This window comes from Thunnus maccoyii, chromosome 22 (genome assembly GCF_910596095.1).
Source record: "Thunnus maccoyii chromosome 22, fThuMac1.1, whole genome shotgun sequence".
Taxonomy (NCBI): Eukaryota; Metazoa; Chordata; class Actinopteri; order Scombriformes; family Scombridae; genus Thunnus; species Thunnus maccoyii.
The window spans coordinates 13,451,510-13,465,774 of record NC_056554.1 but is presented as its reverse complement, the minus strand read 5'-3'; the positions used below and the strand labels follow the sequence as shown (position 1 = coordinate 13,465,774).

Below are 14,265 nucleotides of genomic sequence, written 5' to 3'. Positions count from 1 at the left end.
GAAATTTTTACCCACAAATTGTACTTTTCAAGTCAGTTCTCATTGTTTTTCGACTCAAGGCAAAAGTAAAGACCTACAGGGTCAAAGAGTTAAGGTTCAGACTAGAACCTGTTTGTCTCGTGGGCACACATCCTTCCTTTTATCCCTCAAAGAGATACTGTGTCCTCCACCTCTGTTGTTCTCTCTGTCTCCTTCGCTTGCAGACAAACCCATTCAAGACTCAGTGATTAATTATTTACCCAGGCAATGAAATGCCAAAGCCTAGAGAAACACACCACCAGGAGAGAAAAGGTCACTCTCATCCTGGACATAGATACACACTCTACAACACACACATCCAATCACACAACAGTGATGGATGGCAATAACATCTTTATCGGCGCTTCAGGCAGACAGAGTTTTCATCCTCGTGTCCAAACACCGTCGAGACCAAGGGCAAAGCAAAACTTGACTGATGAGGTAAAGCTCTCATTTAAAAACCACTCACATGTCAGAGGTGGTGAACTGTCCGATCAATAGCAGTCTCTGACTCTGTCAAAGCATATGTGTGTGTATGTCAGAGCAGTGGCTGCCGAGCTAACTGTAACCTTTCCTTGATGAGAGACGAGGAAAATGTCACCAACTGAAAACGACGTGCGCACATTTTCAGAGAGGTTTTTTTCCACTTTAGATTTTGTCTGTGCTGTTCAAGAGAAGGGTGTTTGTGAGATTAATTGCTTTGTTAATGTCCCTCCACAGCTCCACTACACAGCTGGCCAAATGGGGTGCCAATGCTGCAGGATGATAAAAAGGTGAGAAGTGTTTCTGTCTCTGCAGTCGTTACCTCTTCTTGTTGTTGTGTTTTTTTTTGTCTGGTGCCACTTCTCTTTTCTGTGTCGCACAATCTTTCTCGGGAATATTGGTTCTCATCCTTCTGTCTTACACACACTTGTTCTTAGATACTTCATTTATTTCAGTTCAGTCAAATTACAAAAAATAAATGACGAAGAGTGACTCTCCCACCACCTTCTCAGCTCAGATTGTTCTGTCCACACATTTTTGCAGTTTTCATACTATGGACTTTTTTAATAGCCATTCACATTAGGTGTGTTTCCATCCATCTATCTAAAAACACAAACTATCGCTTGGCTAAGGTGGAAAAGTCGGTGTATCAATAAAAGCCAAATGTGATAAATGTGAATTGTAACACATGAAGCATTTGACCCTAAACAACATAAAAGAAACAGAAATGTCATATTTGTATCGTGCTTTCTATGTTATTTTTTAACAGTTTGAGGTTTGACTGGCGCTTTTAATTCGTCATCTAAATGTGCCCACTTCTTCTGAAATGGTTTAATGGCCCCAACTGAGAAATAGCACCACCAGCTGTTTATCTTGATGAACCCACTCCAAATACTTGCAAAATGGCAGTGGATATAAACACACATTAATTAGATTTTTTCATTCTTTTTTTTTTAATTCTGGAAATTCAATTGGGAGATGTGTTAAATTTGGATGAAAACCTAGATACTGTCTCTTGTTTTTATATCTGTAAAATTTGGTTTATAATTATATAAAACAGAGAAAAGCTGTAAATTATGACATTTTGACTTAAGACCCTAAGGCACCTTGAGTGGGAAAATGAAAAAAATGTCGTTATTACAATTGTAAAAGCCAAAGGTTACATGTAAATTAAGTACCTTCTTAAAGAATGTCTTGTCTCTGTTTTAAGAAATTTCTTCTTTCCTATCCACGTAATCATCGTCTGGAATCAATAAATACCTGAATTTGAAATAAATCAGGTTTCTTTACTTAAGAACAATAAATGTTTTGTTTGCACAGTCAGTTAGCTCAATTATGCTATTTTCTTTTCTTTGACAAACTTCAAATTTAAATATAATTGGGTTTTTTGTGAGATGTCTTTCTAAACCCTTTCAGACTTTTTAAATCTCACAAGCATGATCCTTTTTTAGTTCTTCAGTACATTATTTTTTTTTGTGTCTCCTCTTAGTTGTTGTACATAACAGAAAAAGATACAGTGGGCGCCTGAATTGTCTCCCAGTGTTTTTGTATGAATTTAAGATACATTACAGCATTTGCTTGCCTTATCTACAGCATGTGTAATCATACCAAACCTCTGAGCATTGTGTAAAACCTCTCAGTAACAACCTCTCACTTTAGATCTCCTTATCTGCACGCACGTCCACTGTGCCAATTCAAATATCTCCTTGCCCACATAATGATTTCTTGTCTTGTTTCATGCAGATAGTGAGAGGTCCCTTTATAATATCTCTGCACTCCCAACCTCACGTGGGCTCTTTGTACAAACTGTGAGTCAATATGCCAATAGCCATCACCCTTGGTTACTGTATTTCTTTGCGGGACTATTCATTAAAAGCCTACAAGGCATCGTTGTCAGGGCCCGACATCGCTGTGCTTTTTGAGGTGCACACAGAGACAGAACGGGGCAGGGAAACGAGATTTTGATTGCGGATTAATGAAAGGGCACGCTGTGATTCGCATACCAGAGTTGTAATCCCCCCCCCCCCCCCCCCCTCCCCCTCCCACCCCTCCACACTGTTTCCTTTTTTTTTTTTTCTTTCCCATGTCAAAGACACACATGTGAATGCTTGTGACACACACACATACCTCCCTAATTGTCTGGAGTGTCACATTTCTGGGCTTAGCGGTGTTTGGGGTTTGGTGGGGTGGGCCTAGAGGTTACTGGGTCAACAGTACGAGCTCAGTGTCGCAAGGCTGACACTCACACACTCCCAACAACCCTGCAGAAAACCTGTCACGCTAGGTGGGGCTTAATCCAGAATAACAATCCCATGTTTTAATTTATTTTGCTTGATAGACATGGTTTAATTGTGGGGGGGGGGGGGGGTTATCCAGGGGAAAAGGGGAAACAGAGAAGTTTTCAGATTTTAGTTTTAGTTTTTTTTTCCAGACACCCCTCCCATTATATACACAACCTCATTTTTAAAGTGAATCATACAATACGACCTAATACAATTCTGATTTACATTTAAATACATACACAGTTCCCACTGGGTGTATTTCAGTCAACAAAAACATTGACAATGAGGGATATCAATGTGTTTCTGCATTTTCAACAGCAGTAGGATGGACTACAAAATTAAATTTAAAAAAAAAATCCTGAGAAACAGTACAACGTGTACCACTTTTTTTTTTGTTTAATTTTAGTAAAAACTTTGGCTTCAATTAGTCGATTGACAGGAAAGTAATTAGTAATTGATTAATCATTTATTTCATTTAATCAAGAAAAAATGCTGCACACTTTCTGGATTCAACTCGTCAGATGTGAAAATTTGCTGATTTTTGATCTTTGATCTTTTTGAACTGTTGATTAGACAAAACAAGAAAATTGAAGATTGTCAGTAGAACTTGTGATTGTTCATCTTTTTTGACATTTCAGAAACTAAACGAATAATCACTCGTTTCAAAGAAAATCAACAGATTAATCAGTAAGGACAATAATCAGTTGCAGCCCTGATTACAGCGTTACACTTTTCCAACACTGCTACTTTGCAGTGGAAACTTTCATCCACTTAAGAGGACAATTTACCTGGCATTTAACAAAAAATAAAGATTAGGAGGTTCTTCACAAGTCTAATGACGTTGGTGGCATAAAATCCATAGGCACTGCTGCACCCTGCATTATATTTTAGAGCAGATATAATCAGCTTAAACCTGTGTAGCACGAGAAGTGTCTTAGCAGTGTGGTCACATACTGCAGGTGTGGCTAATCGTTTTATTAGCGCCACAAGCTTGAAGGAGGCCACTCCTATGTATCTAAATCACACAATGTGGTGTAGTAAACAGCATCTTGTCTGATGCACCTTAGAATCAAAACATATGCAAAGAATGGCTTCTTCCAGGATGGAGGTGCTCCCTGAAAAAAAAAAAAAATTAACATTAACCAAGTCCCACAGAAAGGGAATCCCAATTGAAAGGGAAAGCAGGAACTCCCCAGAATCAACTGCAACAGCTTAAATGCAAAAATCCTACTTTGGTATTAAAATCTGATGCTCAACACCGGGGAGCTGCTGCTTTTCTCTTTCTGTGAGACTTTTTACGCCAGGAGCAATTTGCATCAGCTGTTTGATTTAGCACCGATAAACCACACTTTTCTAAAATTAAATGTACGTTTTCGTCTGCTTTGTTTCTCCGTCCAGTTCACCTAAAAGACAAAAACAAAGACTTGCAGCAACATGTCTGTTTGTTGGCGCTGCTCTTTTAGAAAACAGCTCGGAGATAGAAACGTGGGAGGCCCCCTGTTGTTGATGAAAATACTGTTTCATTTTCTCTCACAGCTTTTGTCCAGCTTTATGAGTTCTTGGTCTTTGTAAAAACACCTTGTGTCTCGCTTTTTTTTTTTTTTTGAAAGCAAGCTTCAAATTTCACCTTGGCAGCCGGGACGCAGCGACAACACTGCCCAAGAGCGAGAGAAATGGAAAACATTCATTTTCTTAGCTTTTCGGTGTGAAGGGAGACGGAGGGAAGGGTGCAGGGTGAGAGAGAGGTGCTTAAGTCAGAGGGTGAGCGTGTGTGTGTGTTTGTGAGGATGTGACTCTACATGTATGGGTGGGTGATGTTTTTGTGTGTCTGCTTACCAGGAGAGGAGAAAGAACCATGTTTATTATCAAGATTCTTGTTAAGTATTAATACTGAACAATGTGAAGAAAAGCCAAAACAGAGCCAGGACAGAAAACAGGAGTGAAGAGGACAACATGAGGAGGAGGAGGAGAGTCGATGGATGGAAAAGCTCGAGGGAAGGCGCTCAAATGAAGGAGAAGTCAAGTGCAAAGGGATAGTAGATTAGTGAGTTGAAACTACATTAGAATGACGCTGAAGGGAGAGGTGAAGAGGAGGAGGAGGAGGTTCGTGCGGAGGGGGAGAGGCACCTGGAGAGGTGTTAGATGGAGGAGCTCTGCCGGGGTTACGAGGCTCGCAGGGTGGAGGAGAAAACAAATGAAAGGAAGAAGAGATGGGAGTAAAAAAAAACAAACATGAGGCTCTCGCAGCAGGCGATGTCTGACAGCCTGTTACACTTTCAACAAAATAAAGCCCCCCTGCCAACACTCCTAATACCTGTGGTGGTGTGAGTGAGAGGGTGTGATCTTGTACTCTTGAAAGAAAATCCACAAAAACGGGGTATCAGACAGTCATTACAGCCTACAAGGGACTATTTAAGGTGTTGAGCTTAAATGAGCATTAATTAGTCTCTGACCTTTATCAACCTTTACCACCCAACGAGGAATTGGGACGGCATTGACAAGTCTCTGGCAGAGCGTACGGCAGGTCTGTAATTTACACAATAAAAAGACTCATTTCACAGAGAAGATGAGTAAGCAGATGAGCGTAGGGATTCGACGGGAAATGTCTGGTGAAGGACTGAACAGGAAATACATCCCATTCATGCAAAATCATCATGCATCAGCGCCGCTCGTCATTTGCTTAATCTGTTTGGGAATGAAAATAATTCTTCTGCCGGTTGCAGGTGAAAGTTCCTCTCTTCAGCATTTGTCAATCATCTTAATGAGATGAGGAACTCTGTGGCATAACTACAGCTCATTATTTTTGGTTTTCCTTTCAAGAAGATTGAAAAAAATGTGAATTTATCTGTTGTTTTTTTTTTATTATAGTTGATTGTTTGTTGGATTGGATTCTTACAAATAATCAGCAGCTCATTTGCATGTTCTCTCCATTTTTCTTTCACCTTACATCACCAGAAATATTTGATGTTGTGGCAGGAGGGCCTTATAAGTGATGATCAGTAAGAAACAAGACACATAGATGTGTGAGGATGTAAAATCCAGGTGATTATTAGTTTAAAATGATCTACAGTGGCGTATTTTTCTGTTAAAGTCTGTAAAAACCAAAAATAATGAGCACTAGTTGCCTCTGGGCTAGCATCATTAGCTTGCTCCATTGAAAAAAGTAGTTATCATCTTACGTGTTAGCATTATGCTGAATAAATTAGCATTTAATTGTAGTCTAATTGAATGCAATAGTTCAACGTTTTGGTAAATATGCATATTTGCTTTCTCTCAGAGAGTTAAGATTGATACCACTTTCATATAAACTCTCTGAGAGAAAGCAAATATGCATATTTACCAAAATGTTAAAACATGAATTTAGTTTACCGCATGTTTAGCTTCACTGTACTTCCTCCTTTTAATGCTTTCCAGCCTTGTTGATTATGACCTGTCTGTGTCCTGCAGACTCAAAATCTCCTGAAAATCTTACGGAAACCAGTTTCAGGCAAAAGAGAGTTTCATGAATGGGCAGCAAGAGTCAAAGGTTAAAAGCTGAAAGTGCTATTTTCATGTTAATATTGAAGCTTTAAGGTCAGAATAAGTGCGAGTGCAATCCGGGAAGATTCTGACGGTAATACAAACATCAGCGTTTGTGTGTGTTGTATATCAGTGTCTGTTTCTGTCAGCTTCTGTTTGCCTACATGTCTTTTTTTCCCCCTGTGACTCGTCCCTCTCGAAGTTAGCAACACAAACAAAACAACATCTGAGAGTAAAAGTCTGTATTTTACAGTTTGAGCCAGACAGAAGTGTGCAGTCACAGTCTTGTGTGCACTTCCCTGTCCTCCTTCCAACAAACACTCTGCATAATATAACTGACATTCACATGAGCAGTGCAAACATAACCACAGCTAAGGCGAGATACAGTCTGTGTAAACATCAACTGATGCATGACTTAGATATAACTGTGGCATTTAGATCGGTGTATCGACTGCACAGTAAAGTGTTCTTGTTGCAGTTGGTGTACAGTGTGTGAGGGTGTTTTCATCGATTGACACGGGAACATCTGACTCCTGGAGCCCCGTCAGAAACAATCCACTGTCTGTCGTCAAACTGATGCAGGCTAGAAAGTCTCTGCAAGTTAGGAGGGCGCTGCAATTCATCTTTCTTTTTTTGTCTCTGGAGCAGTTTTGATTAAAAGTCATATTTGTGTTCAGTTAAAGGGAAAGCGGTATTTTCAATCTGGACCCTCTTTTCCCATCTTTTTGTGTCTCAGTGACTAATGGGGACAAACATTTTTTAAATTGGTCTCAGCCACTGACAGGCTCAGATTGTTATTATAAGTGTCTGACATTTTTTCTTTACCTTTCGCTTGATCCTGTCTGTTTGTTATTGTGTCTAACAAAGTCTCGCTCAAGGAGAAGTCTTGTTCTGAAGTCTCGCAAGAGTTGAGTTGTTTGTCAGCTGAAGCGCTCTCACTCAATACTGGGCCAATTTCAAAAAATGTTGTCCCCATCAGTCACTTAGACACACAAAAAGATAGAAAAAGAGGGTCCAGGTTGAGGTCGATACTATATATGAGTTAGCATTTTCTGAAATGTCTAGGGTTGCACCTTTTACATTTAGCTTTTAAAATGTCAAAAAATAGTGGAAGAATTTCCAGAGCCTAAGTTGACCTCCTCAAATTGCTTATGTTGTCTAATCAACAATCCAAAACCCAACAAGACTTAAGAGTCTACAATCATGCTAGCAGCTCTGCAAAGCTGTACTTTGGCACTTTGGTGCTTTGAGATAAATGCTAACATGCCAATGTTAAGCATGTATAAAGTTTTCCATAATAAACATGTTTTCCATCATAGTTTAGCTGCCAATGTAGCTACTTTAAGCCATTACTGTTCATCATGAGGGGAACATGAATGTTTGTTTAAAGTTTCATGGCAATCCGTCCAATAGTTGTTGAGATATTTCACAAAAAAAAAAAAAAAAAAGTCAACCTCATGGTGGCGCTAGAGGAAAGGACAGGGAATCATGAGAGTCAGTAAGATATATCTTTTTTCTGCTGTGAATGTTTGTACAGAATTTCATGGAAATCCATCCAATAGGTGTTGAGATATTTCAGTCTGGAAAGTGGTGAACCGACTGATGATGCCAACCATGCTACGCTGCTAAAGTGGCTTATTAGAGAATTAGAGAAAAGCAACAAATCCTTGTATTTGAGAATCTGGAAACAATAAATGTCGACATTTTTTCTTTATAAATGACTTAAAAATTCCAAAATTTGACAACTTGACTAACTGATTGGTCAACTTCAACGCCTGTAGTAACACTCTCCGTCTCTCTCACAGCTACATCTACGACCCCTCCGTGGCAGTGGATGTGAGGAAGACCGACTCTGCAGGCAGCTCGCTCTACCAGCCCCACTACCTCTCAGGCGGGGCCCCCGGCAGCGACCCGCTCAGCAGCCACAACAAGCAGAAGCATGGCTTTCACAACCTGGGCTACAGTAAGTCCAGCGACAGCACCCTCAAACTAGAGGTGGACAACAACCACGTCAACCACAGTCTGCACGCCGCACCTTCACCTATGAGGGAGCACCACCAAGGCAGCACTCCACCTGCAGAGGTGTACATCATCCAGCCAGATGTTCTGGGGCCACGATGGATGATGCAGGATAAAAGCCCAAGCCCGGTGCCGGTTTACCCCAACATAGACGAGTATGCCAACCAGAGAAGCTACAGCAAACGGGGACACCGAGCGACAGAGAACGGGTGGGACAGCTCCATCACCGAGTGTGGAACCGGCAACGAAAGCCTGTCAGCAGACGAGATAGACGAGGGCGTAGGAGGGACGCCGGAGTACCCGTGCGACACCGGGGACGAGGGGAGCGTCCTGTCGGTGGACATCCACACCAGCACCACTAGCCTGTCCTCAGCCGACACCAGAGACGACCACAGACCGCCAAAGACTCCGGACCTTTCCACCATCGAGAGCGGGATCTCTGTGACAAAGAGCGAGGATGAGGAGGAGGACGAGGAGGTGCAGAGCGTCACGGACTCGATGGTGGCGGAGGCCCTTGCCGCTCTGGAGGCCGCAACCGCCGGGGAGGACTTTGAGTGACACGTTGAGCTCTGCGTTTTCTCTCGTCACCTAGAAACTCAGACTTGAAACGCAACTCGACAGAGCGTTCAAAACCACAACGAGACTTTACCACAGTTCTGAATGAAGGAAAACTCTGTTTACAAAAAAAAAATAAGTGCAGATTTATTTTTCAACTCGAACTCTATATATACTCGATATTTTTTTATTGTGGTCGCTCAGACAGAAGATAATGTCTGCCTTGTGAGTTAGGCAACATTTCCAAAGCTGCGAGGTTTGCATAAAGCCACAAAAGAAGAGACATCAGTGTGTAGACTGTGAATACTGCCTGCAGCCATATCAGCCTGTTAGCCCTTTTGAATATAGTGTATTTAACACTCCACAGTCCTAATAAAATAAATATGTGCTCATACACTGTTCTGCCATGTCACTACAGCCCTCACAGACATTAGCAATACACTACATGTTGCTTTTATCACATTTTTAGCCTCATTTTGGAACATAGCTAACATGCTAAATGTTAGCATAGAGTCAGATATTTCCTCTGTGCTTGCCACAGCTTGCTGTCTCTTCAGGAATCTTTCACTGAGCAGCCGAAAGAGGAAACGTCATTGCTTCTTTTTTTTTATATATATATATATGCTACCAATGTTTTTGTTTATATCTTGTCTTCTCTTATTATTTATAATATCGTCACTCACTTCATATTTTGATTTATTGTGAATAGAAACTGAATGTTGTCGACCGGAGCAGATGAGAGTGAGGAAGCAGTTCTTATTTATCACATCTATTTGTATGTCAGTGCAGATTTCATCAAAATGAAACAATTAACATCATATTCACTTGGAAATTTAGGAAATTTGTTTACACCCTTTTCTGTGTCACGTGCACGTTCAAAATTTTCCTTTTTGAATCAATGAATCAAACTTTTTATGAATAAGAACATTTGTCATGAGTTGGTATATCAGAAGATCTATGCACAGTTGAAATCCTGAGCAGGTTCCTAAACAATTAAATGGAAAAAAAGCTACCTGTGCATTTCACTGATATCGCCTTAGTTTCTGCAGTTTTCCATCCTCATCTGATCTTTTAGCTTAACAAGACCAGCTAAAGTCAAATCATTGGTGAATAAACCACTGAGGAGCCATCAGTTCACTCTACCAATTAAAAAAAAAACTTTTTTTTTCTTCTTTTAATTATAGGTCAGGATTTGTGTTTCTAGTCTGGCCTGTGACATTAGTTCAATCCGGAGCTCACTTACGTGCCTTATAATGGACTAATTGAGGCTAGACGGTGCAGAAAAGAAATTGCAGATATGAACTTTTTGAAGAATGTGTTCATGCTAAAAAAAAAAAGCTGTTTTTCTTAATGAAGTTATGAATTTGTTTCACTGCGACTTCCCTTTTTCAGTCATTGTTTGCCTGCCAAATCATTTCTACTTATTATATTTGTATTGTAAAATAAAGAAATGTACTTTAATAAATGTAATACTGAAGTACTTTGTGTACTTGTGTTGTAATTATTCTAGTGTGGATTTCAGAATAGATTTTAGGGGCTTATGGGACAATTATTAAGAGTTTTTGGGTGTATTTGTTAAGTTATCTGACACTGCTAGTGATTCCTAGCCCTGGAGGACACACTGCGCGAGTTTAAGAGAGAAAAATGCTTTTTTCCACAAGCATTTTTTATGTGTTAAAAGACTGTAGTAGACTTAATATTTACCCTTACAGTTATTACCATTTTTCGAGACCTGAGGATCTGTTTTGATGTTGCTTTACATGTCTTTACTAGCAGTTGTAAATTGTAAATATCAGTTGTTTTAGCTCTTTACCGCAGTATTTTTTTGTTGTTGTTGTTGTGTTAAGATTTTCTTTGCTTCATCAGTTTTTTTTTCTGTCTTCTTTTTAAAAGAATATGTAAACAAGAGCAGTCTTTGAGTAGTAACGCCGCGAGAAACATTTTATCTTACTCCTCGTGTGTTGAGAAACAGTTCGATTGGGGATAGAGAGGTCACAGATAATGTTAGCGCTTTTAAATGTAAGATTTTGTTTATTTATTTGCACAAACAAGACACATAAACCCATTATGCAAGAAGTGAAAAAAAGGATTGTGCTGATGAGATTTTTTAAAAAAAACCCAAAAGGGCTTCTGTAGATATCTCACCAAAAAACATACAAACACGTTGGTACAAAGTAACAGGAGAAAATAGAAAGAAAAGACAAGAATAAAGAAAGTAAAGTAAGTTTTCTGAAAGAAGAATAGTGATGTCAGTGCATTTAAATGTACTATATGTGACTGAACAAGCTGTTTATTGCTGACACGTCTCACACTTATTTCAACGTATTCTTTATTTGAATTAAGTCAGTAATGCAGTTCAGTTAAAAGAATGAGAGATAAATGGTTACTAATGACAATATAAATGAATCATGTTTGATATTAATGGTATTTTCTGCTGTGTGCAGGGTTTTTTTTTGTGAGTCTGAATTTGTTTCTGAGACGACGACGACGTCGATCGAGATTCAGCGAGCCAGGATCCTCATCTAATCCCAGGAGTGCGGGAGTGAGTCTACTTCATCACACAACGCTGCTTCTGGAACAGATAAGCTCATGAGATCTCAGCAAACTTACACACTACCTGGCTAGCAACAACAACAGACTCACCACACACACACACACACACACACACAAACACACACACACACACTCTCTCTGGGGGAGAACGTTGAAGTTGAGCTGTGAATCAGAACGGCAGGATTTAAGGACAGTATTTTGCTGCAAAGGACGAATTCTCGGCTCAATTGTTTACTGTTTTTTTTGTTGCTTGTAATAAATTCCTCTTTCTTTTCCTTCGACCTGTGTGTCATTCGCTCTTGAGTCAAACTCAGAAGAGATTGTTCCACACATGACGATATATCTACACTCTCCTCCATGTGTTGTAAATCTATAAAATGTCAAAAAGCAAACGTGAACTTCCTTGGAGATTCTGCGGCGCATCAAGTGCTTGTTTACAAGTGCCGCTTCCTTCTTTCCCTCTTCACAAGCGATCACTGTGGGACTTAGGTGTTTAAAGCTCACCATCGCAGCAGTTAGAGCCTCGACGGGCGCTGGCCAGGGGGCCCCGGGGCCACAGCTAATGAACACCTCGGGGCTTTCTCTTGAGCCTCGAAGATCACACACACACACATAAATACACATATACACAGAGCCTTGGAAACTTCCACAACAGCTGTGACTGAAAATACAACATCGGCTGACTGACTTAAGACTCCTCGCGGCAGGAGAGGCTGTTAGTGTGTCTGTCTCAGTGTCTCTCTCGACACAGGAGGTGGAACAGAGGCTGGAGATACTGAAATAGCCCCTTTCTTTGGAGCTTTAACTATTCATCTCACCCACCCCCTTTTCTATCTTCATCCTTCTTGCTCCTCACTGTAATTGCTCCTTCAATCATAGTGTGCTCCTTTTAAGCCTGAAACTTGCTAGTTGGACTTTTCCAGGCATCCTTTGTTTTCCTCTAGATGTTTTAATTTATTGATTTATGTGGAAATGTGTGAGATTTGTACAGATTTTGCTCAAACAGCACTTGCAATTAGCTTGTTTTGAACTGCAAAAACTTAGCAGAATCTGATCACATTTTTCCATTAAACCTCTCCACATGTACTACATCAAGTTTCACGCGTCACAGCAGCACACCACATGAAACCGATACTGGTTTTATGCATGTCGTCACACAATGGGAAAGACCACCAGCCTGAGGCCGCATTGAGGTCTGCATGTGTGAATACATTCACAGTCTGGCTGAAGCTGTGATCCAAAATGACTCCGAGCGAGCGAACAAAAAGGTACAGTACATGTCTCACTGAAGGGAGCTGTTGTTGCTGTTTTTATTTTTAGTTCTCCCCTCCCATGATGGACAAGATAACTTGCGGACACAGTGTGGCGGCTGTTTAGTCAGCAGCCTGCACGGTGGTGAAATCACAAGCTGAAGAACAAAAACAAGCTCAGTCTAGTGCTCCAACTTCTAAAAAAAAAAAAAGAGTGAAACCACACTGAAAACATCTCTGGCTTCACAAACCTGAAGTAAAGATCTGTCAGTGTAAAGTTTTCCCTTGTTTTAGATGCAAATCAGCTTTTTTAGAAATTAAATCACACAACCTGCGATGCTGATTTCTGCACTTTTCTTTATGAAGTTGTGAATGTGCATCTGCAGCCGGTTGTTAAGAAATAACACCTGCACACCAACAAGAGTGTGTATGTGTGTGTGTGTATTTCGGTGTGATTGTCTTGCGAAATGAGAAAAGGAACATTTCCATATATCCATGGAGCGCGATGACAACAGGATCCGCCGCGGAGTTCCTGCTTAATAGAACCAGCGACTCATCTTTTCATCATTTCGCGGCGAAACAACAGAGCTGAGCCGGGCTTGTGCGTCACCAGATTACTTTGATCCTTTCAATCAGTTCGAGGATACACAGAAAGATGGATTATGTTGAGATAGATAAATAACAGCTGGGGCTTGATTATGCCACAAATGGAGAAGTATCAATTTTGACAAACTTTGCAGTAAGTCTTAAATTAAACAGAAAATAAGTTTTAAAAAATATGTGTTTTAAGTCAAGGAATATGTGCCTGATCACATCAATCTTGTGTCTCCGAAGTGTGAATTTATCTGAAACTAAGTCAATCTTAAGTTTAACCTTGTTTTGGCAGAACTGCAGTGTTTTCTTGGCTTTATGATGGGTTTTAGAGGGTGTTTTATGCACCTGTAAGGATTTGAAAACTGGTATTGACCCATGAAAGAGTATCTGATCCTTCAGCTTGTTAGAACGCATTCAAATGTGACAAAAACGTCACATGTATGAAAAAGGAGGAAATGAGAAGCAATACATTTTAGGCCCCAGATTCACGTTGACCTACAACTTCGTCAAAGTCCTTAAAAACTTAAAATACAGGCTTTGCGTACTGTTTGTTCATGAGTACATGAGCATGCACATGAAACCTTTGTATATCCACAATTTGAACTGTGAAGAGTTCAGGAAAATAGCCTTGTTTTGGCTGAATGACATCACATTTTTGGTGACATGTTTTCGAGAGAATGTTGAGGTTATATTTTCCTTATTTTCAATGAATCCCACGAAAGAACCCGGTGCAACAATGCAGCTAATTTAGGTGTTTTTAATGGTTTTTGGACACTTGAGAAGATCATTACACTCATGACACGATACTAAAGAGCAAGAAGACTAAAAATATCAAATCTTGATCTCTACACTTATTGGTCCAGCACATGTATTTAATCAAAAAAAAAACAAGCTTTCAGTGTTTACACCCTCATCAGGGCAAATGTTTGACGAAAGCAAACGTCAGAGCTTATAATGACGTCAAATGGAGCACACCTGTGCTTTTTCTCAGC

The 14,265-nt window shown here is 40.1% G+C and overlaps 1 protein-coding gene across 1 annotated transcript in view; it reads left to right on the top strand.

Annotated features, from left to right (window-relative positions):
• zgc:194930 (uncharacterized protein LOC557813 homolog) overlaps positions 1 to 9,270 on the top strand; it is a 30,032-nt gene extending 20,762 nt beyond the window's left edge. Inside the window, exons 2-3 of the mRNA XM_042401176.1 lie at positions 739 to 791; positions 8,108 to 9,270. Of these exons, the coding sequence (XP_042257110.1) occupies positions 760 to 791; positions 8,108 to 8,879 (804 nt within the window). The 5' untranslated portion in view covers positions 739 to 759 and the 3' untranslated portion in view covers positions 8,880 to 9,270. The remainder of the gene's footprint in view (positions 1 to 738; positions 792 to 8,107) is intronic.
• Positions 9,271 to 14,265: the final 4,995 nt, after the last annotated feature.